A 27,059-nucleotide genomic window follows, 5' to 3' on the forward strand; every position below is an offset into this window, starting at 1 on the left:
AGATACTGACAAAATGTATACAAGTGAAACATAGCCATTGCTTTAATGATGCTTAGAGTCAGGATTAAAGCTAGAAACATAAACAAATTAATTTTTCATCAAGTATTTACTAAGTACCATTACATGGCAAACGTTATAGCACAGAGGCACTAGAAACACTGCAATGGGAAGGACAGAATATTGTCTTAAATTTCCATGAGAAGCCAACACTGCAATACAATAAGGTAAATGTTAATTTAAATAAGTACTAAAAGTGGCAAAGAGTCTTATCAATTCATTCAAGAAAGATTTCCTCCTGTTGACTACTAAATGTTGGCTTAACACAATTCAAACAACTAACCAAGCAAGGTGTGGTGACACACACCTGTAATTTTAGTACTTGGGAGGCTGAGACAGGAGGATCACAGGTTCAAGGACAGCCTCAACTTGGCAAGACCCTCAGGAACTTAGTGAAACCCTATTTCAAGATAAAAAACCTAAAGTGGTAGGGACAGCAGTTATGAAGCTTTTGTATTATTCAGGTGACAGAGAAAGGGATGAAATGATAGGATACATAATGTGTTATACAATCTATTGTGACTAGAACCTGAGCTTTTTGTAGACATTAACATGAAACACGATTTATGATGTGGAGAGGTGAGAGTGGAGTAATATTTGATAGATCAGGGTTATGTTGCTGGTCCAGGTTTATTAAGACCTTCGAAGTCTAGGAATAGGGATGTAAAAACAACAACGTAAACAAGATGAAGTCTGCTATTTTGAACTTTTAATCTGCATCTTAAACCTGTTCCCTATGGAAAGGCAGCTACAAATGACAGGGTTGTTGAATTCTGCTGTGCAGCTCTGTGGAATGTCAGCATGTAGAGCTTTCCCCGTAACCAAAAAATCAATTCATTTGGCAGGAAAATGGAAAAAATACCAGCTTTTTGAAATAACACCAGCATATGAACTCAGCACAGGACAGGAAACTGAAAGTTGAAAGTTAATCCAGAAAAGTTAATGACTTATTACTGGAAACTTTAACAAGTCGGTCAAACTGGCTGTATCTTGTCATTATTAAAAACAACAAGAATACCAATCTATTCTACTGAGAATGCATGGAAAATAGCCAATTAATGATTATAAACTACTTTGGAAGTAGTATAAAGTACTACGAGAATGAAAAAATACACAGCTCCTTAGAACCTCAAGGACTATACAGTTAAGATAATCATTAATTTTAACACTGAGAAAGCTTGTTCCATTTATTAGCACCCAATAATATAAAAGAACCCGGTGAATTCTGACTGTAACAAGGGCCCCGTGACAAATTAAAAAATGCTGAAGCTAAAACAAAATGTATAAAAAAAATAGGAGTTCATAAATACAGGCTACGGCAGAAACCCATGAGCTATATGATTCATTTTGGCAAGCTGATTTTGTAAGTAAAGCATGGTCTGAACTTGGCGTGAAAGTTTTCAAACATGACCAGATGCTCCATGTATTCAAAACTGCTGTAGAAATTCTTGTCCTGCAATAAGAGTTTATCTTTTTTCTTTTTTTAATATGGAAACAGACAAATGTGGTGGCACACACCTGTGATCCTAGTACTCAGGAGGTTAAGACAGAAGGATCATAGGTAAACTTCAACAATTTAGCAGAGACCCTCAGCAACTTAGTAAGACCATTTCAAAATAAAAAATAAAAGGGTTGTGAGTGGAGTTCAGGAATAGAATGCCCCTGGGTTGAATCCCAGTAATATAATAAACAAGTGAATATGGGGAGAGAAAGTGTGTCTTAAAAAAGGCTTTGGGATCTCAAAGGCCTAACTTCTAGGACTAGCCCTACCACTTACTAGCTATGTGGCTTGAGCAAGTTATTCATTCTCACCCTCTTCAAGTCCCATTTCTGCTATAAAATAGGTTGAAAATAACAACCTTTGCTTTCTATGAAGAGAACACAAGCCCATATATTTAGCACACTGGATGGCATATAAGTGCTCATAGATGGTAGTTAGGATTTCTTTTGTATAATCTCAAAAAAAAACACAATTAAATCAAGACCTCTATGTTTTTCTTAACAAATCTTGAGTATGTAAGCACTATACCTGCGGCTGATAGATGGTGCTAACATATGCCCACCATAATAAAGTTCTGTCTCCCTGTTGTCAACTTATGGCACCATCCTCTTCTTTACAAGTCTCTACTTCAACTTATTCCTTAGTTTTTTTGAGTGCACTCTAATTGAAGGGGTTCAAATAAAGGGATAGGTGAGCATCTGTCGGATGTGCTATATAAAGACTTCTTACGTTGGGTCTGAGGTTGAAAACGGATTTGTGATTCACACACTTTCACAACATAAGTGACTTGTGAGAAACAGTTATAAAGTGTTCATTTTGCCACATAAGGTCATTAAAAAAACTCTCAGCTACTACATGCATAATTTCATAAAAAGGCCATTTAAAACCTTTTTGCTAAAAGAATATAACATAAGCAAATTTTCTTAAAATGAATAAATTTGCTTCATGGAAACTTATCATTGTATACTAAATTTTGTGATTTTGGCAATTGAGCCAGGTAATAGACTAGCACTTGTTTAATTATCACTTGTTTAGTGTTCCAAGAATCTTGAGATTCTTTTCAATATCTATCTATCTATCTCTCTCTCTCTCTCTCTCTCTCTCTCTCTCTCTCTCTCTCTCTCTCTCTCTGTCACACACACACACACACACACACACACACACACACACACACACCTATTTTTGTTTTTGGAAGCCTATACCAAATATTAAACACAAAGAAATCAAAAGGAAGTAGCCAATCAAAATAAGAAGTAGTTATAAAGAGATTAAAAAATAGAACACTAAGATAAAACCAAGACCAATGAGATAGAGATAGCTAAATATATAAAGAGTCTAATTGAGGAGGGGGTAAACCAAAGCAGGGAATTAAAGGGGGATGTTATAAGACAGTGCCAAGACTGTGGCTTGGGAACATTCTTGACTTGGCATTTTTGACTGCAAAAAGAAATATGTTATCGACCACATGCAGATGGATCAGAAACAGGACATGGCCCATTGGAAGCAGACAACCACCGCTCAGTTATTCCTGAGTACTGCCATGAGGAAATCCTGGCTCAGTCTCCACAGCTCTTCTGATTTTTTTTTTAGAAGCTGGAAATATGGATTTTAAAAGTGAAATTTCCCAGTTCTTTAATCCTACCAATTAACTTTTTCCCCTCCTTTTAAATCACTACATAGGCCAAACAAAATACAAAGCTACATTCAGCACACCAGTTTAGAAGCTCTGATGTAGTATGAGAAAAAAAGGTTAAGGATAACATCCTGAAAAACGGTCATAGAAAAAGATCAGAGCCCAAAGAAGAGGAATTAGCAAAGAGCAGTTTACAAAAAGAGAACATCTCAAGGAGAGGTGATGGCCTACAGCATTAAATTTAGTAAAGAGTTCCTGTAAAGTAGAGACTAAATCTAGATTATTAAAACACACACACACGCACACACATTCAAAGCCAAAAGGCTAAATAGCTTCACATACAAGTTGTGTCATTATTCATCAATAATTAAAATAAGCTTTGTAAATTTATTACAAAATAGAAAATAGTTCTTTAAAAAAGCTGCATATTCTTTGTTAGAAAGGTGTTTTCCTAATTCATGTTAGTTTACCTTGAATACAAGAGTTTAAGAACTCATTTAGAGTATCATGACCAAACCTGACCACATCTACAGTGACCAACAATCTTAATGGCTAAATTCTAAATAGGTCAAATTTTGAGGTATTACACAGGAAGTAAAACAGAGATGCCATGAGAATTTTTACATTATTATGTCAGATATTTCCTTGGTGTCTTGGTCAACATTTTCATTGCTATAATCCAAAGCATTAGCCCACATAACTTACAGGGAGATTTATTTTCTCCTATTTTGGAGATTCTGGGTCCATTCCATGTGAGGCCAGGGTCGGTCTACAGATCTCATCAGGGCATGGTAGCAAGGAGAGGGAGAGAGCAAGATTCCGCCCTCACATCCTGGAGTCCAGAAGCAAGAAAGCACCAGCAATCAAGCAATCAAAGACAGAAGCAGAATCCCTAAGGCCACATACCCAGAGACTTCCTATCAGTCTAAGTTTACACCCAGAAAATCCATCACAATAGATCTATCATGAGGTTATAACCCTCATGACTTCATTAAATTGATTCTGGACTTAATACATGAGATCTTCAGGGGCATTATATAGCTAACCATGACACTTAGTCTCATGTCCTATAAGCTACTAGAAATTAAATTCCTGTGTCCTGACTATCAAAAGCAATAGTGAAGACTCCCCTATTTCCAGCATCTCAGCATTCTGCCCAACATAGCTGGGCATGATGCATATGCCTGTAATCTAGTGCTTGGAAGGCTGAAACAGGAGGATTGCAGGGTTGAGGACAACAGCCTCAGCAAATAGTGAACTGCTGATCATCCTAGTGAGACACTTAAAAGAAATAATAAAAATAAGGGCTAGGGGTGGAGCTTGGAGACAGAATGTCTCAGGGTTCAATCCCTAGTACTACACACACACACACACACACACACACACACACACACACAAAGATTCTATTTTATGAACCACTTTTTCTATGAGAGATAAATGTCCTCATGCTTCTTCTTTTCCCAAAGACATACTGGCCAAAAAACAAAACACAAAATAACCTAATGGTTTCTCATATCATGAACTATAGAATATGTTAAGATATTAGGTAGATTATCTAAACTTCGTGTCTATTTTTATAATTCTCCTACTCAGAAAATATTATTATTCCTTTTTATAACAAGCAAATTAGAACTCTGCCTAGTTTTGTTTTTATGGCATTGGAGACTGAATCTAGGCCCTTCTACCTCTGAGCTACACCCCAGCCCTATTTTATTTTTATTTGGAACTAGGGTCTCCCTAAATTGATGAGAGTCTCACAACTTGCTGAGGCTGTCCTCAAATCTACGATGCTCCTGTCTCAGTCTTCCAAGTACTGAGATTACAAGCGTGTGACATTATGCCCAGCTAAGGGTTAGTTATGAATTGTAAATTCAAGTCAAGTTGTAAATTCAAGTCGAATCCCAAGTGCTACTCTTTTCAGTACATGATAGGACAGCTCTTCTGGTTTTTCTCCTACTTGTGAGAGGTCATGATTGATTTCTACCAATGCATACAAACAAGATGTGTTTTTTTTCTAAGCCATATAATTTGTTTGTGGGAGTAAGGCAACAAAATTCTCTTTTCTAGCAGACCTGATGAGGATGACAACTCTAAGTAGAAACATGGAGCACTATCCCTGCCAACTTGCAAAAAGACAGCATAGAAAACAAATGCTCTTGTCAGTGTAAGATTTCCAGATTTTTAAGCTGATACCACAAGATAACCTAGTCTATCCTTAAATACCACCACCAATGACCTCAAAAGGTAAATAAACACATCTCAGTGAATAAGAATGTGAAGAAGGGAAAAAAGTTAAGGCCCACTGTGCTTTTCAAAGGTGATTGTAAAGTTTAACATTAGGCAGTTGCCAAAGTCATGAAAAACATGAACAACTGTCTAATGTGCCCAATTTTGTTCTACACAATTTTTAAAACTTTTAATAGTGCCACTATTGAGAAATTCTGGTCTAAGTGTATAACACTTTTCCAATGTCAGGCTGGAGTCATGAGGGTAGAGGTAGAGAAAGATTTCAAAACAGCAACTTACTTCTTCAAATGAGGACATTATTTCATGAGAAAAGGAGAGAGAGAGACCAGCAGAGTATCAGAAGAGGATTGAAGGAGAGGATTGGAGACAAACCAACTATTATATACACGTATGAATATATCACCATGAATCTCACTATCATGTACAGGGAGGTAGAGAGGAGGAAAAATGTGTGAGGAGTGAAAGAGACCAAGTGATGCTGTGCACGCAGGAATATATCACTACGAATCTCACTATGATGTACAATTATAATGAGAGAATATAAAAAGAATATAAATATAAAAAGAATATAAAAATCTGATTTTTTCTTCATCAAACTCATGCACTGTACTTCTTATCAATTCCTATGTTTATACTGTATTATTTGACATTATAAACAAGTGTACAGAATAGTAACTGCAAGATATAGATTAAGTCGTCCTTATTCAGAGATCAATGTAGCACCTTATATAGAAAGGCAAATAAACACATCTCACACTGAGTTAAGCATTATATCACTTACACTAATTACAATGAAACTAGACAACTATAAACTTTAAACTATAAATTTTATGATGAGTCTACAAAGCCTTTAACAGTTTTATGTGTATCCTTAAGGGGATTCTTATATTTTATAGATTCATCAAAATCAGACATTGTCCTAATCTATACGTGAAGGTAAATTAATGGTAACATACTACAGGTTGAGACTTCTTTATCTGAAATTCTTGGGATCAAAAAGTTGGGATTTCGCCGGTTGTGGTGGCGCACACTTGTAATCTCCGGCTTGGGAGGCGGAGACAGGAGGATCGCAAAGGTTTGAAGCCAGCCTAGCTGGCTGAAGAGACCCTGTTTACAAATAACAATATAAAAAAATAGGTGTCTGGGAGCATAGCCCAGAGGTAGAAGGGTTTCCAGGAATCCCAGTACCACCAAAAAAAAAAAAAAAAAAAAGTTGGGATTTCAGTCAGGCGTGGTGACGCACGCTTGTAATCCCAAAATTTGGGAGGCTGAATCAGTAGCATCATGGTTCACGGACAGCCTCAGCTACTTAGTGAGGCCCTCTGCAACTTAGTGAGACCATTTCAAAATAAAGAATAAAAAAAAAAATAGGGCAGGGCGTAGAGCTTGGAGGTCAAATGCCCCTGGGTTCCATCCCCAAACCTGAAAAAAAAAAAGTTGGGATTTCAGGTTCTTTCAGACTTGGGAATATCTGCCTATATGTAATGAGATACCTTGGGGAAGGGGACCCAAGTCTAATCACTAAATTTATGTTTCATATGTACCTCATATCATATAGATTTTATCTGATGTGATTATAATTTTATGTAATAGTTTTGTATATGAAGTAGTTAATAGTTTCATGGTATGGAATTTTCCACTTGTGGTGTCATGTTTGCACTCAAAGTTTTGAATTTTAGATTTTCAGATTACAAATACTCAATCTGTATTAGGGGGGAAAAAATGAAACAAAATTCTCTTAAGGTTCTTTTTTTCCTTTAAACTGACCAAAATAATTAAAGAATTCATCCAAGTACAAAGTAAACTAGACAGCAGGCCTTTTGTGAGCAAGCATAATCTCTTTATTATCCATCTCTTTTGATCAGTTGTAAATTAGCCCATATGAACTCTTCAGTCATATCCTATCCTCTCAACTAATATTCTGATGCTGTCAACAAACATTATGCACCTAATATAGGTAAGGCAATGTGCTAAATATTTTAACATGGGTCAAAACAAAGTTCTTGTTCCTAAGGGCTTAAAAGACTGGGGGAAAATGAATAGTAAACAATCAAACACAAGTTACTAGTGACAAGAATGTAGGTATTAGGAAGAATCATTAGACTAAGGTAACTAACCTTGTCCAGATCGTTAGAGCCTGGGGATGCCTAAGATCAGGAACACAAGTAGGCTACGTAAAGGAGATGGAGGAAAGAGTCAACTTTGGATGGCAGTTCAAAGACTCTTAACTGGGAGAGAAAAATGGTGGGTTCACTGACAAATTGATGCCTCCTGAAATTTGCATTAAAAAAGAAATTAGAAACCCATGAGTTTAGAGATGGATAAAGATGATTTTAAAAAAGACCTGGTGGCACATGCTTGTAATACCCGCACTTGGGAGGCTGAGACAGGAGGATCGCACAGGTTCGAAGCCAGCCTCAACTACTTAGTGAGGCTCTCAGCAACTTACACCCTGTTTCCAAATCAAATATAAGAAATACGGCTGGGAGTATATCCTGAAGGTACAAAAGCCACTGGGTTCCACCCCCAGTACCAATAAATAAATAAAAATAAATAAATAAATAAATAAATAAATAAGACCTTACTTAGGAGAGAATAGATATATGTGAAAACATATGTAAAAGGGAGAAAGCCACTCACATTTGTTCAATAAGTTTTTTTAAAAAATATAAAGAATTGCCGGGCTGGTGGCACACGCTTGTAATCCCAGCATTCAGGAGGCAAAGACCTGAGGATCGAGGTTCACAAACAGCCTCAGCTACTTAGTGAGGCCCTCTGCAACACAGTGAGACCCTACTTCGAAATAAAGAATAACAAAATAGGGCAGGGGGTGTTGCTTGGAGGTCAAATGCTCCTGGGTTCTATCCCCAGATGCGCAAAAAAAAAAAAAAACACTAATTTAATCTCAAGAAAATCAACTGATCTCCTTTAGCTAGTTTATTATGACCTATACCAAGAACTTATTGCACCAGCAATTGTATGCCAACATCAATCTGCACAAACTTCTTTCTTACTGCTTCATTCTTACACACCTTTGTTCTTTTTTCTAACACTTAGGAATCTTAGAATATTCTTAGAATGTACTTATCTGAAATAAATCTTCATTATTCTAAAAGGTTCTAAGCTTCTCCCTGATTTCTAGGACCCATAGCTCAAATAGCTATTATGTTATTATCTCTCTCTACCCTGCTTATATAATGCCATGCTCATATATTTATTCCAACTTCCTTTATTTTGTGATTGCATTATTCTCAATTATAAGTGAGGACAAATAAATCTGAAAAATCTCTAAAGTAAAATGAGTTTTCTAAGTTCTAAAATAATTAAATAATGACAATGTGAACAAATATTGATTAAATTCACTCATCTTTTATTCTTCTTTTGGCAAACATTAGATAATATGAGCAAATCTAGATTGCTCACAATAATTACACACTTTTTTTTTACTTTATACAATTTGTAAACATATTTAAGTGGATAAAACTCTTGGCTAAAGACATATTCCAGAACTCTGATATATACTTTTCCATGATAGGACAAAAGAAAGTGTATATAATCTTCATTAGACCATCATCATACAGCAAACCAAAAAAATTAGTATATACTGATTTTTTTTCTTCTTTTTTGCAGTGATGGGGATTGAACCCAGGTCTGAGACCATGCTAGGCAAGTGCTCTACCCTTGAGCCCCATCCCAAGGCCTATATGATTCTTTTTATGAAATATTTATTTTTTTCAAAAAAACTTTTTTTTTCTGTTATAGTTAAAATATTAAGAAGCTGACCATACAAATCTTAAAACTGTATTGGTCATTTGAAACTTTTTAAGACTAAAAATAAAACATATAATTAAAAAATTTCTAAATTTTCTTATTAAAAAACACATGTTATTTTTAATACTTTTAATGAAAATGGAGTAACTAGGTATCATAATATTTTATTACTTCTTAATGCTGATGTTTTAATTTTAAAGTAACAAGCTGCTTCAAAATAAAGTATTTAGTATTTTACAACTTGATTCTTCAAAACTTCAAATGTTATACACTAATTGTAAATCTTACCAGTTATATTTCTAGCTTGAGAAAAACAGATCAAACCAAAATGGTCTCATTTTGATAGTGTTTTGTTACATAATAATCAGATACATTTGTATATTTGGGTACTATCTTTTTAGTAAGAATACCGTCATGAGTGATCTAAGTTCTAAATTAGATACATCATTCATACAGAAAAGTACTATATACTGATTTTACTATAAACTTCTTGGCTCTCACACAGTAGCTTTCAATTTTACCCGTATATACAACATAAAAATTCTCAAATATTTATGCTGAGGAAAAAGTGGCATTAATAAGGCAAACAAAATAATAAGTATTAAGGGTTTCTTTTGATCCTAGTGAACGAGCAAAGAAGGAGAGAACTTATAAAACAAACTGGAAAACAGGAAGAATTAAAGTAATGTGGCCTTGGCACCTTTACACTGCTAAATCCTCGACTTGCACAAGGTAAGAAATGAGAAGGGACACAACATAATGCTTAGTGGGAAAGGCTGGTGGGAAAGCACAGCAGCTGAAAAGCAGTGGAGAAAATGCATTAGAAAACTTTAAAAAATTGCAGATATGAAGAGAACCAAAAGATGAAGGCACTAACTCCAAAGTTCATGAAACAGCAAAGATAACCAATGAATTATTAGAAAGACAGCAATCGGTTAAGTCTTTTTAGAGTTAGTCACAAATAAAAAGCAAATGTCTAATTCTTCAGAGTTATAATCTAATAGTGGACATTTAACTTCCTCTCATTTCTTTACAATTTACAATTGATTCCCATATGAATAAATATTTAAACATTCTTAATTGTTAAAGCAACTTCTTAGCTGCCCTGATAGGCTATATAAAAAGCTTCACTCCATTAATCCCCTCAAAACCAAGGATACTGCAGTCAAGTTCATTTTATAAGCGTGAATTAACTTTCTATCACCATACTAATTATTACTATGACAAAAAAATTGAGTAATTTAACTTTAAGAAAAATTACATCAAAATGATTGCTTTGGGAGCTTTTAGTAGTGGGGAGACATTTTTGAACATTTACAATTTATTCCAAAACAGAACAGAACATTTAGGATGCCATATAAATAAAAATATTAATGAATGGGGTATCATCTTGATCTGTGAATGATGCTCTCTGCAATGGACTTATAATTTTTAAAAATACAGCTAAAAGGACACTGATTAAACTTTATCTCTGATATATTTCTAAAATGCCTGGTAGTAAGCTTATTTATAAAACTGATTTAAGGTAGTTGTGTTTTTCAGTAGCATTTAGAACAATCTAGCACTTGGTAGGAATATTCAAATCGCACAATGTACTAAAATATAATTGTGTACCATTTTGTAAACTAGCTGCAATTTTCAGTAGCTGTGTTCACCAACCGTGTAACAGAATTATAATGTTCTCCTAAGCCATATGCATGTCTCATGTATCTGAAATAAAAAAAGAAGAAATGAGTAGTTCTGATGAAAGTAATTATATATAAATGCTTATTATGTATATAAAACCAAGCACTTTGAATGACTCAGTCCACAGGGATATCATTCAGCAGACTACATGAATGTATTAATTAAGAGTTCAACACCATTTGACAAGTATTAGCAGTCAGCAAGTGATTGGATCACCAGAGAGAAAATGGGAAGGCTGAGATGCTAAGTGCTCATAAGCTTAAGTTCTCACCTAAATCCAAGCCATTATTGACTACATTAGTAAGCTTAGCTAATAAACATGAAAGCTAAGAATAAATCTGCCATGCTGTACTTCAAAGATTTCTCGATCATGCCTAATGTTATCACAATATGAAGAAAAATAACTCTAGGAAATAAACAGGCAACCTGAGTAGTCCAGCTTTGACATATATTGAAGTTCTTAGCATCATTCATGTCAAACCAAGGCAACATAGAAACTAGCCCTAAAACTTTGCAACCTTTAAAAGTGATTTTAACTCACACACAAAAATAAGTCTCTACAGATTTAAACAGTTATCGAAACCCTCTATGTGGACAATGCTTTCTAGTGTTATACATGCCTTTAACAAAAGTAAATGTGTGATTAATCAACATGTACAACTTATACCTACAAAACTTAAACATTTTCTTTGTATTCACTATGAAAAATAAAACTAAAAACTTTTAGGTACTTACACAAGCATTAGTGGTTTTTTGGAATATTCTTCGCCAACTAAAATAGGAGGAGAATCTGCCTGTATTATCTCAATTGGTGTTTGTAAAATATGAGACAGAGCTCTTAGCTAAAGGGGAAAAATAGATTAGTAAGAAAAATAAAACTGCAAATTTATTCTAATCATAAACCACTAAAGTACTACATATAAAAAGGGAAAACAGTCAGAGCAAAGATGGTATACCATGAGCCATACCATGAGCCTGCACGTGTGGATAAATAAGTATCTGCGGAGTAAATAAATATACCTAATGCTTATTAAATCAGAAACAGAGGTTCCTCAAGTTCTGGCTACACAACTGTATAGAAATGTCAATGTTGCCAGGCACCAAAGCACATGCCTGTAATCCCAGTACTTCTGAGGCTGAGAAAGAAGAATCACAACTTCAAGGCCAGCATATGGTAACTTAACAGACACGATTTCAAAATAAAAAATAAAATAGGGCTGGAGGTCAGTTCAGTGGTAGAATGACCCTGAGTTCAGCACTACAATAAAAAATTTAATCTTTTTAAAAATAAAACGATCAATGTCAAAGTGATATGGTGGGTAGTTTGAGTTTATTATACCAGTCTCTCCACTTTTAAATACACTTGACCACTTCCATAATAAGGTTTTTAAAATACCAATGCTTAAGCAACAGACCAAATCAATAACAGTGGACAATTGGGTGGGGGTAGAGGACCGCACAGGCCAAAAAAGGTTTTTTAAAACTTTTCAGATGATTATAATATACAACCAGTGTTGAGAACCATTGTTCTATTAATTTTCAAGTTAAGAGTAAAATAAAGTGTTTCTAAATTTTACTGCCCTAATCAGAAATTCCTGTCTCATGTACTTATAAAATTTTAATTTCATAACATAAAACATAAAATTAGGACTTAAAGCCTAAGAATAATTACCAATGAAATTAATGCTAACATTTTGTAGACTTACTATGACCAAGCACTCTCACAAACACTTGTGTATTAAATGATTCAATTCTCACAATAACTTTATGGGATGGTTACTAGTGATAATTTTTGTTTGTGTTTTCTGGTGCAAGAAATTGAACTAAAAAATGTTCTACACTCCTAGCCCTATTTTATTTTTTATTGAAACAGGGCCTTGATAAGCTGCTATGGCTAACTAAAACTCCCAAATATTGAGATTACAGGTAGGTACCACCATGCCAAGCTCTAGTGTTATTTTAAAGACTTAACAAGTGAGGCAAAGCAAGGTTAAGATACTCGCCAAAGTTAAACATTAATAAACTAAATGACCTATATGTTAAACCAAGGAAGTCTGAATCTAGAACCCAAGTTCATAAATTAATCATGACTAGTCTTCAATCATAGTATCCTAAATCTATGTATTTGCCCCTTTACCAGAACATTCCTTTAGGAACATAAGCCTTTTAGGAGGTTTAGAAAAAATGCTAGAAATTATTTCAGGAATATATGAAAAGGATTCTATACTCCTTGGTGGCAAATATAATCCCATACTCTATCTTATACATGTTCCTTTAGAACACATTTCTCTTATAATTAAAATAACATTTTCAAAAAACTTAATACGAACAGAGGATACCAGGGAAGCTCTGAAAACCCTAACATTCCCTGTAACTCTTCAGAAATAATAAAGAATTTCTTTTTCTTTATCCCACTGTGAAAAAGCAACTTTTATTTCAAATGAATCCAGACAAGCAATTCTTGAGTAAATATGCTTCAAAGGATGTTTTTAAAAGTTTTTCTAAATTAAAAGAGTTGATTAGACATCCAATACTCATTAATTTGTGATCCTTATAATAAGAAAGTTCAAGCATCTTTATTCCTAATGTAGTCTCAATACTACTATGAAAATTTCCTTAGTTTCTAAGACTCAAGAAAGGCACATGAAACTAATGGACACAGTTCCCTCTAGTGGAGAGGTATAAATACAGCACTTCTAAGAAAAAGATTTTGGAGAAACATTTGTTTCAAGTCAGAACTTGAACCTCAGACTTGCCTTCTTATCCTCTTTCTCAATACATCACTGCCTCATCACTGCTGGGTCCACTTAGGTCTTTTATTTTGTTATAATGAAATAAAGTTAACAATAAAATTTTTTTTAAGAATCAGAGTTAAAAAGAAATCTTTAAAACACCCTAACAAGTAATTGAACATATAGTTTCTTTCCAAGTCAATTTTAATGTATGAACTATGGCTTCCAAGTAAATATGTCACTATCAGGAATTCAAGACACAACTGTTAATAGATGTATTGTGCTAACAGTTGGCCTGTAATTTTTCATAAAAACATCATGTTCTATTTTTGATGTAAAGGGGCTTTGTGTGTGTGTGTGTGTGTGTGGAACTGGGGACTGGGGATGGAACCCAGGGGCTTTCTACCTGTGGACTATACTCCCAGACCTATTTTATATTTTATTTGGAAACAGGGTCTCACTAAGTTGCTGAGAGCCTCACTTAGTAGCTGAGGCTGGCTTCAAATCTGTGCAATCCTCCTGTCTCAGCCTTCCAAGTGCTGGGATCATAAACGTGCACCACCATGCCCGGCTTGAGAAGTTACTTTTCTAATAGTGATTTTTATCAGCTGACCAGTATGGTAAATTTTACTTGAGTAAAATCTTCATTTTTATAAGTCTAGAGTATTAAATATAGTGGCTGTAGCAGCATCACAAATAAAACACCATTTTCCCAGCTTTTCTGATACACAGATCCAACACTGAGCTACTGAAAATGAAACAGTGCTTCACTTACTCAAGGTAATCAAAGACATAAGGAGGTTAGCTCTGTTTGTCAGTAGAGAAATGGGAAGTACCTAAAGGAATCTTCCAAGAGTAATTGACATAAGCTAAAAAGTACCTGAAAATTACTGAAGGGATTGAGAAATAATTTAGCAACCAACATCACTATGAAGAACTACAAGCTTACCTCAAGCTGACCTCCCCATGCAGCCGTGTTTACAATATCGTCACAGTACTTCCCAAACTCTTCTGCAAAAATCAGAACAGAATACAACACAATAATTTTCATACCTCATGTTATAAGGTCTCACTTTACAACTCCTACAATTTCTGATTAAAATACCAGTTATGGACATTCTCTCCTCCAGAGTTTAATCTACTTCCTGCATCCAAATTTAACTCATCCCATCTTTTCACCACCATTCCACCCAAGAGCAAAACAACGCATTCCCGCTTCTTTCCCTCCACCCAATGCTCAGAGATGTACAAAACACACCTACTTCTCTTTTCATCTAATGCCTTTAAGGAAGAATCTGGTTAAGCTGACAAGGCTGGCCTCAAACTTGTGATCCTCCTGCCTCAACCTCCCAAGGAGCTGCATTACAGGTGTGTACCACTGTGTCTGGCTAAGGTGCGTATTTTTTACCTTCCTATAAATATATTGGTTATCAAAAGTATCATAGAGAATAAAACAGATTAACTCATTTGTTTCTATAAAATCAAATTTTGTTCAAATACTAATCTTCCTGATTACATCATACAGAAACCATAAATTCTCAAAGTATAGAATAAAATTAAGTTTTCATAATTGTTCTCTACTCATGGTCTTAAAACCTTATACATATATACTTCTAGAAACTGGTCAAAGCTCACCTTCCTGTATGCTCAATTTTGTTAAATAAAAACACACCATGCTTTTTTAAAAAATGATTAACCCTATGTCTACTTTTATGTAATATAAAAAAAATGTAATTCTGCCTAAATTTTGTGTTTTCTTTTTTGTCTCATAAGGGCTACATGGATTTTTTTTTATGCTCCTACAAGTAGCACTGCAATCTATGTATGTATGTATGTATGTATGTATGTACATATGTATGTATGTATGTATTTATAGTGATAGGAATTGAATCTAGGATTTTTCCACCTGTGAGCCACACCCTCAGCCCTTTTTATATTTTTATTTTAGAATACTATCTTGCTAAGTTGCTGAGGCTGGCCTTGAACCTGTAATCCTCCTGTCTGTAAGTCTCTAAAGTACTGGGATTATAGGCATGTGCCACGCGCATGCCTGGCAGAGGCACTTTATTTTAACACAACCATAACCACTAATAAAACACAATTAAAAATAAGTAAATTCTATTCAGCCATAAAGAAGAACAAAATTATATCATTTGCAAGAAGATGGAAAGCCCTGGAGAACATTATGTTAAGTGAGATCAGCCAAGCACAGAAGGAGAAGGTACATATGTTTCCTCTAATATGCCCAAACTAGGAAACACAGAGGATACCAGTGGGACCCCAGATAATGGAGGGGAAATATCAGCAAAGTTTGAATGGAAAGATAGGAGAGGAGGAAGGCTGATCTTGATTAATGAGGGTCTACATCTGAACATGTGTAAAATTATGAATATGACATGGTTAACCTGGACATCCATTGGTGGGAGGGGGGAAGGGAAAACGGAGGCGGGGGGGGGGGGCACCAAATATAGTTTAAATGTATACTATTTATGTTCAATAAAAAAATTGTTAAAAAAATAAGTAAATTACCTGGAGTATACATATTTCCTGAATTGGGATTTGTTAAAAATGGCAGAAAGTCTTCCACATGACTTTGCATATATTCAGCAGTTTGACTTCTTAAGGCAGCGACAGTCAGAGCACAGTCCTGTTCTTTCAACTGGTCCTCAATGGCTCTATACATACAGTGACCATCAGATGGAATCTGTTTAATTTCCAACTCTCGGGTGGCCAATATTTGAGCAAGTTTTTCACTTTCTACATGTCTGGCTCCAGATAAATTTTCGATTTCAGCTTCAGCTATCCTTTCTTCGCGTTCCTTTTCCAATGCAGCTTTCTTTTCCTAAGATGAGAATATAGAAAAGTCAATTTATAGTACTTAGGACTGATTCTCACTTACATAGGAGATGGAGTCAGAGGATTCTCAAAACTCTTTGCCCTTTTTCTCCCTTCTCCCACAAGTTATTATCATATCAATCATGTCACTGCTTATAGAATTTACAACATTATAAACTCCTTTGAGGGCAAAATATTTTACTTATCTGATCTGTGGGTTCCCAACACCTACCTCTGTATTGGGATATAACAAAGATTTCTTATATATGAAATCTTTTTTTTTTTTTTTGGTACTAGGGATTGAACCTAAGGGCACTGTACTTTTTATTCTTTTTTTTTGGTGGTACTGGGGATGGAACCCTTCTACCTCCGGGCTACACTCCCAGACTTATTTTATATTTTTATTTGGAAACAGTCTCTTAAGCCAGCGAGGCTGACTTCGAACCTGTGTGATCCTCCTGTCTCCGCTTCCCAAGCACGGGGATTACAAAAATGCTTCACCACGCCTGGCCTATCTTTATTTTTTGAAACAGAATCTCACTAAGTTGCAGATGGCCTCACTAGGTAGCTGAGGCTGGTTGTGCACCTGCGCTCCTTCTGTCTCAGCCTCCCAACTGCTAGATTATAAGCATGTGCCACCACGCCCATTGTATATGAAATTTTCTTATAAAATTTATTTTAAAACTACATGCCAAAACAAAAACCTACACTGTTAATTTCAAAAAGCTATACTTGCTGATTTCAAAGTACTGTCTTAAAATGAACTTGCCCTAGACCTCAAAACACACTATCATATTTAATCACAGATTAATCCAAACCTCTTATCATTCCACTATGCTTTAATATTCTACCAGTGAATATTCAAATGCTTAAGCTTTAAAGGTAAAAGTAGATTTTTAATCTAGCTTTTAAAAATGTGTAAATACCTAAATACATATTTAATAAAGTAATAGATTAAAAAATTCTTCTTTACAAAAAATTAAAAATATTACAGACTAAAGTCCCCCCTTAAGTACACTGACATCCTAGTGCTCTCTCTAGAGGTTTGCTGTGTATCCTTACAGATTGTTTTTCTATAAATTTTAATAAATGTTACACTTGCAGAAAATGTATAACAAAATTGGTATCATACATTACATGCTATACTTTCCTCTTCCGAACATCTTACGATGACAACCTATGCAAGAAAGGGGCCAGGTGAGGTCAATGAGAGACTTGTGACACTGAGTGGAGTGTGACAGTTGGAGAAGATTCCTAACAGCTACACTAGTAAGGATCACAAGCCAGAGAGCATTAGGTTTCAAGGCTAAAAAACAGCTGAAAGACCAAGATAAGTGTCAAGAGGTCAGAGTGAAGGTAACAAGACAGAAACGTAGTTAATATATATTAAGTTTATGCTTACAAAGCATTATAAAAAACTAGAAATAAATACACAAAACATTTGTGCATTTTCTGAATTATAGAATTATAGAACTATAGAACATATTTTAATGTGTAAGACTGTGTGCTTTTCTGTATATTTCTAATTCTCTACTGTAAATACTTTTATTTGTACACTCAAGGAGGAAACTACTTTTCAATTAAGGGGATAAAAACAGTTAAACTAGCCAGGCATGGTGGCGCACGCTTGTAATCCCCCCCGCTTGGGAGGCAGAGACACGGGGATCACGCAGGTTCGAAGCAGCGCGCTGGCTTAAGAGACCCTGTTTCAAAAAAAAAAAAAAAAAGTATAAAATAGGTCTGGGAGTGTAGCCCAGAGGTAGAAGGGTTTCCAGGAACCCCAGTACCACCAAAACAAACAAATAACAACAAATAAAAAGTTAAACTAAATTTTACGAATCTTGATATTATTAGTCCACTACAGTGAAGGCATTAGTAAATCAAAAGTGGAAAAGGTAGACTTTCCTCCTTAAACCTAACTCCTTTTGAGGCAGAAGAAATGAATTGGAAAGCAAATTCAAATGACATTCACTGCCACATACTTGTTCTGCCTGCCAGTTAAGTGCCACATCATATGATCTTGATGTGATTTCTAATTTATCTGAATCAAAATCAGTAATCTCTGAAATAAAACATAAGCCTGTTTAGGATCCCCCCCACCACCACCAAGTTTAACCAGCAAGGAAGTAACTTGAAAAAATTTATTTCATTGCCTATCTACAACTATGGATCACAGAGGCATAAAATCTTAAAACACAAGGTGGCACTGTTGCTTTATAAAAGACTGAACAGTTTCAGAGGGGAGAGCAAGAATAAGCACCTTCGACATCATCTAATCCAAAACCCCTCATTTTCCTCTTCTGAGGAAACAGCAGAAAGATTTCCAAAGGCCAGACAGCTGGTTAGAGCAGAGCAGGGACCAAGGACAACACAGGGACTTCCTTCTGTCCAGGCACCTGAACCAGAACAGAAGTTGGGGCAGACGGGAGCTGGAGTTAATGGTGTCACGTACTTTTTACTGGAAGAGTGGAGCTTTATTCTATCTGCAAAATAGGGCAAGTCTCTGAAATACTCATTCTAAGTACTTCATTTTTCCCCTCGTGCTTTGCTTCGGTGTTACCGGTTAAATTTCCTTTTCAGTACAGTGGGTGGAAAATACATTGGATTCTTTTTCTGCAGTGTACAGTTTCCTACTAGCATTAGGCACTTTAGTTTCTACATTAATAAAAATAGAGATAGAATGGGACCAATAAAGTCTAATAAAAATGAATATAAAAAAATAGCATGGAACTCACTATATTGTTGGTTAAACTAGAATCACTTAGATTCAGTAACACAGCGGAAAAAAAAAAAAAAAAAAAAAAAAAAAAAAAAAAAAAAACCTCAAGGAACCTTAAGAGAAGGGCACTAGTCCTGGGTTTGTATCAAACTTTCAGTATGCTATTGAATAACCTGGGTCTCATCTTTCCCATTTGTAAAATAAAGAAAATTGAACAAGATCTCATTCCAGCTCTCAAATTTCATATTTTTAGAGCCCAATTCATCCAATTTTTACTTTGAATTCTTTCCACCACACCAAAAAGCTTAAGTTCACTGACTTAAATAAAACATTAATTAGTATGCCTTTCTAAAATAAAAACAATATATGTATGTTAAAATATTCTTGCAATAAATCTTCATAAAGTTTTGCCATGTTTTCTTCCAGAGTGTTGTATCTTTTTTAAAAATAAACACTATTAACTGGCTATTTATTCTCTGATGCTTTGGCCAAAAAAAAAAAAAGGATCCCAATAATCTACTAAACTAATTGTAAACCTTCATTTCAGGTTCCATTTTCTTAAGTATTACAAACTTTTATACAAACCCTCCCTGGACCCTGGGGCAATGAAATAAACAAACTCCCTTACTTTTTCTTAAAAATGTTGTTACTTTTATTCTAACTGAAGTTAATATCTTTTTCAGCTATACTCTTAAAACAGTATCTTTTATAGCTGGCTGCTTTACCATTGGTTTTTGTTCCAGAACCTCATTAATTAAAAAAAAAAAAAAAAAAAAAAAAAACCTGGGCATGTAATCCCAGTACTTGTGAGGCTGAGATAGGAGAATTGCACAGGTTCAGCCTCAGCTACTTAGTGAGGCTCTCAGCAACTTAGTGAGATCCTCTTTCCAAGTAAAATATAAAAAAGGTCTGGGAGTGTAGCCCAGAGGTAGAAAGCCCCTGGGTTCCATTCCTGGTACCACAAAACAAAACAAAACAAAACAAAACAAAACAAAACAAAACAAAACAACCTGGGCATTATTTTTCCTCCAAAATGGTTAAGTAGCCAGCTATAAAAGATACTAAATGTTTTAAGAGTATAGCTGAAAAAGATATTAACTTCAGTTAAGATAAAAGTAAGAACATTTTTAAGAAAAAGTAAGGGAGTTTATTTTTGTTTCTTTTGTTGCCCCAGGGTCCAGGTAGGGTTTGAATAAAGAAAACAAAGGAGTTGTAGCCTTATGTCTTATAGAATTAAGCAAGCTACTATGAAATGTGTGAACTAGGAAGTAGAAATCCCAAACATATTGCTATGCTACTGGCACACAAAAATCCTTACTTTTGTTTTTGATCTATACAAAAGCTAGATGACAACTGTGGTATCATTACAAGAAGTTTAACTATAGCTAAATAGCCTCCAAGATGGCATGAGATCTAAATGCCATAACTCTTGCAATTCACAAACAGTTGCTTGAGAATAAAATTCTATACAAATATGAGAGATGTTTGACTACTTGCAACTTAACTTTCAAACAAAAAGACATTGCTGTTAGATTTTATTTTTTTAAGACATATATCATACCAAATTTAACAAAATAAAAGACTATCCTTTGTTGACTCATTAGTTCTCCAGACCTAAGGGTTCTGGCAACAGGACATTATTTTATATTTACAATAAACCTATGAAATAGGTATTATTTTCCCCTCTATTAAATATGTGAAACTGAAGCTTAAAGAAGAATCTTATACAACATCACAACAATAAGTAAACTTAAAACTTCATATGAGCTCAGTTACAGAGCACTTATTTCCATGCCTGAGGTTTTAAGTTTGTTCCTTACGACCATAAAAAAAATTACTTCATCTGTCTGATGTTATATCTGACACTGAACTTCATGCTCCACTAAATTATATACTAAATCAGAGGTAAAATGAGCTTAAAAAATATGCATTTAAGTCCAAGAAAACATCATCACGTGCTAGTAAAAATAATACCTGGGACTAAGAAGATTGGGCTTAAACCTTTTTCAAAGTGAAAAGAGATTTATTTATCTGTCTACTCTCATTCCCATAAAGTTAAATTCATTGGCTTACTGATTCCAATAAATCAGTTTTCTTATAGCTCACCACTATCAAATCATTTTCTATTTGATAATGTAATATTTCATTCTCACATTTGTTTTTAGGCATCCTGTTTTCCTATTTGAAATATACCATCAAAATAATTACATCTCCTTCAAGTTCTACTCACCACTAAATACTTAATATAAAGAACTTTCCCTGCTCTGAATTTTCAGTTATTACACATTTTATAAAACACATAGTTCTCAAAACCACCTGGGCCCACTCTAAGAATTCTAAGTATGGGTAATAGATTTGTTAAAAAGAAAAAATTCTTTATACCCTCTGCCCAGTATTCCTATGAGAACTGCAAACCAAACTATCTTGTTTTATATTGTTTTAGGTCTACTTTCTTTATAAACCGAGGATGAGAAATCCTACTTCCCAGGATAACTGTCAGGACTGAGATTTCATATTTCATGTAAACAGCCTAGTTTCTAGCACATAGCAAGTGTCTAATAAATGTTTTCTGGTTCGCTGATAAGGAACTGCATCATTTGTGTTTGATTATTAGGCACAAAGCACTAACTTATATACTCTGGACATGACTTTCATACCCGTCTCTTTTGCGCTTTTGATATCCGAGGTGGCTGATTCTCAAGTACCATGTTTGAAATGTTAACAGCAACAGAATCTATCTGAAGAAAACAAAAAAAATGACAAATCAATGAAAAACACTTTTAAATTATTGAAAGCATTATATTAATAAATTACCAAAATCCACAAATACTTCCAACAACACATTTAAAATGTGATTAATAGCACTAGATGCTGTCTTAGATAACAGAATGTGTGTCTCCAAGATGCTGTATTATATAATATAGTTTGTCTCCTTTCTCTATTTTTATGGGAGAACTAATCAGATTCCCAAAAAGCTTCCCTATAGCTCTAAAAAGATAATGCTCATCCCTGCCACCTGCCACCTGCCTGCCTGCCTGCCTGCCTGCCTGCCTTGGAAGGTGTACTACATTACTCTAAATATCTTACTCCTAGAAATGCCAATTCATTCAGCATTGTTTTATTCCCTTCTCTGAAAGTTGATAGTGTATATAAAATATAGGTCCTATGATGGATTAGTTCATTACTACCTTCATATCCTTAACTGTGGCACCAGAAGCCCTGCTCCATTTTTATGAGTTACAACTTGATGAGCACTTCTTTGTAACCCAGTAACAAATGAGCTTCTCCTATTTTTTCCTATCTTCCTAGATGTTTTCTTCCTACAGGGAGAAGACATATTTAATTTACAACCAATCTTAATACTCAAATGGCTACTATGTGTTTCCTTAAGTAATATTAGACTTCTATTAGGATCAGTAGCAAGTTTTTATTACTCTAACTACAAGTTAAACTAACTTTTAGTATAATACAAATCTAAGATAACTCAAAACCTTTAAGACACAGAGACAGAAGCCTCTAAATGCTATGTGCCAAATGATCAAAATCTGAAAAATAGGTCAGAAAGTGGTTATCAATTTTACTGAAAATGTGCAGCCATGCTGACAACAAACAAGATAGACGACTATTAAAAAAATGGTATCAGAATTTAGAAACCACAATTTCTTATTTAAAAAAAAAAAGTTAAATTTAAATGAGAAAAAAAATAGCAACCAGAAAGGGCATGGTGGTTCACCTTTGCAATCCCAACATTTAGAAGGCTGAGACAGGAAGACTGAGGCAGAGACAGAAGGATTGAGGTTTGCCGACAGTCTCAGCTACTTAGTGAGGCCTTTTGCAACTCGGTGAGATCCTGTTTCAAAATAAAGAATAAAAAATAGGGCTGGGAGTGTAGCTTGGAGGTAGAATACCTCTGGGTTCCATTTCCAGTACTGCAAAAAAAAAAAAGAAAGAAAGAAAGAAAGAAAGAAAGAAAGAAAGAAAGAAAGAAAGAAAGAAAGAAAGAAAGAAAGAAAGAAAATGAAAAAAATAACAGCTCAAAGTAGAAAAGTTTTTATTTTAATAATTGGACAATATGTAGCTTAAGAATCAAACATTTTTGTCCTTGGAAACCTAGAAAAGAAATCTCTAAATTGAAAGCCTAAGAGAGCAAACAAAACTCAGCATGGTAGTGATGCACACCTGTAATTACAGTGCTTGGGTAAAGCTGAAATAGGAGGATTACAGTTTAGAAGCCAGCATGGAGTAACTTCGTGAGATACTGTTTAAAATTTGGGAGGAGGGAGGCTAGAAGCCTAGAGAAATATCTCAGAGGAAAAAGGTCTCTGGGTTCAATCCTGGTACCATAAAAAAGGGAAAAAGGAAGAAGAAGAAAAAACTGTAATAGAAAAGGGGAGAGACACTAGGAGTACAATTGTGACAAGGAGCATCATGTCTTGTTTTCTGAAGGTAAAGTGCTGTCAGGCAGAAGGCTGGGATTCTTTTTTTGTGTGTGTGTGTGGTACTGGGGGTGGAACCCTGTGGCTTTTCTACCTCCGGGCTATACTCCCAGACCTATTTTATACTTTATTTGAAACAGGGTCTCACTAAGTTGCTGAGAGCTTCACTAAGTAGCTGAGGCTGGCTTTGAACCTGTGCGATCCTCCTATCTCAGCCTCCCAAGCTCTGGGATTACAAGCTTGTGCCACCACGCCTGGTGGAAGGCTAGGTTCTGATGACTAGCTAGATAAGTTAAAGAAACTGAGACTACATTTAATAAAGGACCATTATAATTAGTAGAGAAGCTCTTTTCCCCTGTCAACAGCAAATCAAAATTGAATCAAGAAAAATTTAAAGATGACAGATAATATTTTGCATGGACCAAAGAATGTTCTAACCATCAAAAATAAAGTGAGATTATACAGTCTAGAATCCTTCATATCGAAATCCCATGCAATAAACTACTATACAAAGCTATAACAGAATTCAGACAGAGTAAGACAGTTCTGACTTTGACTGGATTGGTACATAATAGCTGTTATGACTTCATCACAAAGTCCTTAAATCTTTCTAGCCCTGTTTCCCACTACAAACATGGAATTATCTATGCTTATTTTATAAAGTGTTACTGAAGATTAGATGAAAATACAGATAGTATCTTAAAGTGCTTGGCACACATATATTATCTACAGTGACAAAGACTAGTTAAAATGATGGAAGATAGCATGCTCCTATATACCCCAAGAAACATTTGTAAAATACCACTTATTTATACCCTGTTCATAATTTCACATTTGTGTCCCATTTGTTTCTTACAAGAACCTGTGATTAGACATAAACATTTGTGTCATCAAATCTCATATATATATATATATATATATATATATATATATATATATATATATAATTTTATGCTCAGGAGGATTAAAGTATGTTTCCCAGGTTACAATACTATTAAATGGCAAACTGGGACAAGAAATCTGGTCTTCCAACTTTCATTTGGTGAAACTGCCTCTAATATATTTTATTAATCTGTTCATCTTTTGGGCAAGGAAACAGTAAAGAAGTGTCCTTTTCTTACTGATCTCCCTTACAGAAACACACTGCCATGTAAACCTAGTCACAAAAATATTAATAAAAGGGGATACATATAAGCATGACTGAGTGGCTTCATTTCACTTCCAACTTCATGATTTTATAAAATACACAGTTTAAGAGACGTGGACAGTTGTTTTAAAATGTACTCAAAGACAAACATTATTTCACATACCGTATTCTCTTTGGAAGTCAGCTTCAATTGCTCTGTTTCCTCTCTGTGTTTCTGTTCCATTTCTTTTTCCAACTTAGCAACATCTTCAGTGAGTTGCTTCCTCCTCTTTTTATCATTCTTGGGAACCGCATTCTTCATACTCTGAATTTTAGCTAAAAAGCCACCAAAGTATTAAATCGGAAATCAGGAATATGAGAAAATGGGAAACAGGAATTAATAAAGAGATGGAGATGGGGGGGGTGGAGAAGAAAAAGTAATCACAGAATAGGTCATCACATAATAGACAGTTACAGAGAAGAGCCCAGATGAAGCTCCAGACCTACGAACCTCCTCAATATAACCAAGTTTGTTTGGCTTCGTGGGGCAGGAGAAAAACACAAAAGGGGGGGGGGGGTCAAATAAAGCAAGTTTTCAACCATTCAAGTATCCCTTCTGAGCATTCCAAAATGAGGTGTAGGTCAGTGGTACAGCACCTGCCTAGGACGTGAGAGCCCCCAGGTTTCGATCCCAGCACAGAAAATGAAGACAAAGCATCCATTAAGGGTAAGTGCCAGTACCTGGGGCTGGAAGGGGAAATGAAGCAAGCGGGGGGGGGGGGGGGGAGAGAGTTGGGAGGGGACCAGGATGGGTCCAAGACCTCGGCTTTACAGGATTTTCAGACACCCGCAAACAGGTTTTGCGGGGTAGGGGTCACACCACAGGCCTCAGAAAAGGAAGCCTCAGCCAGGCGTGGTGGCGCACGCTTGTAATCCTAGGAAGGCTGATAAAGGCGGATCCGGGTTCGCGGTCAGCCTCAGCCAAGTGCTTAGTGAGGACCTTTGCAACTCAGTGAGAAGTTGCTTCAAAATTAAGAACAGGGCTGGGAGTGTAGCTAGCAGACAGAATGCCCCTGGGTTCCATCCCCAATACCTCAAAAATGTATAAATAAAAGAAGAGGAAGCCTCGGACGGCTGCAGGATGGAGAAGTCTGGGAGGATCCAGGTCAGCCGCCCCTGACCCTCCACGCGCCCTTCCTAGGGCCTGGACAAATTTTAGATTCCCGCTTTCCTTCCCATCACCTTGCAACTCCTTCTTCTCTTTGCGATGCCTTCTCGCCAGCTGCTCCTCTTCATCAAGCTCTTCGATCAAGTCAGCCTCCATGACGACCGGGTCGCGGGGAACACACCCTGGAGGATGTGGGCCACAGGGACCGGCCGGCGCGTTGCACCCAGCAACCCTCATCCAGGGCGCCATTGGCCGCCGCTGCGGCTTCTCCCCGCCTTCGAGGCGGCACCGGATCTGGGCCGAGCCACTGGAACGCCGAGAAAGTTGAATGGGGCGTGACGCATGCGCACTGCCGCGACCCGGCCCTGAGGGGGCGGGGCTTCGAGGACGGAAGAGTCGCGTGTGGACTCGGTGGTCGACTGGCACGCTAGAGCGCCCTCAGCGGCAAAGCTGCACGCCCGGCTATTGGCCCTGATGTGAAGCGCCCAGAGATGACGTAACGGAACTGTTTGGGGCTTTCCTTAATTTTGTTCCATACTTCTACAGATTTCTGTTAGTTCTGGGCCCCCATTGCTTAGAAGGATTTGTTAGAAAGTTAAGGAATAGAAATGAAACACTTCATAAAACCACAAATTATCATCAGTGGAAGTCTTTGGGCTGCATCAAACATATGACAATTTCTATTTACTCTTTTCAAGGTGTCAAGGAAAGGAACAGCTAAGCAATCGAGAAAATGTCTCCTCTTAAAACAAATACACCGGTGAAAAGAGAAGGTATAGAAAGGAATTTTAAGACCGATGCTCAATAATAAAGTAATGTCAGACCATTTGGAAAGGGTCAGGGATTTGAGGAGCTACCAGAAATGTGTAAACCACATTGGCCACAAAATGAAGTTATTTGCAAAAGAAGAGAATATGGCAATGCTGAGAAATAAGGGGAAATGAATTAACAGGGGGAAAAAAAAGATCTAGTGAAACGGTCTAGGAATTACAATCCACCATCTAAGACGAATACCTAAAATATAACAAAAACGAAATAATAATTAAGGAATTAATTGAAGAAAAAATTACAAAATTAAAGAGCGAACTCTACCTACAAAGGAAAAAGTTAATGAAAAGATACTGATACCTAGACATATACCGGTGATT

General features: G+C 35.8%; 1 protein-coding gene across 2 annotated transcripts; it reads right to left on the reverse strand.

The window, feature by feature from the left end:
* Positions 1-10,834: 10,834 nt before the first annotated feature.
* OTUD6B (OTU deubiquitinase 6B) lies at positions 10,835-26,070 on the reverse strand (the record flags this gene model as incomplete). Of its 2 annotated transcripts, XM_080695297.1 has the most annotated exons (7): positions 10,835-10,919; positions 11,631-11,737; positions 14,577-14,638; positions 16,157-16,469; positions 21,839-21,919; positions 24,928-25,079; positions 25,986-26,070. In XM_080695297.1, the coding sequence occupies 7 exons, from the start codon at positions 26,065-26,067 to the stop codon at positions 10,835-10,837; spliced, it is 882 nt and encodes a 293-aa protein (XP_080551423.1). The 2 variants fall into 2 exon arrangements, with proteins under 2 accessions (XP_080551423.1, XP_080551422.1); XM_080695296.1 differs by lacking the exon at positions 21,839-21,919 and having other exon boundaries at positions 25,986-26,067.
* Positions 26,071-27,059: the final 989 nt, after the last annotated feature.

This window comes from Muscardinus avellanarius, assembly GCF_963383645.1.
Source record: "Muscardinus avellanarius genome assembly, chromosome: 4".
Lineage (NCBI taxonomy): Eukaryota > Metazoa > Chordata > Mammalia > Rodentia > Gliridae > Muscardinus > Muscardinus avellanarius.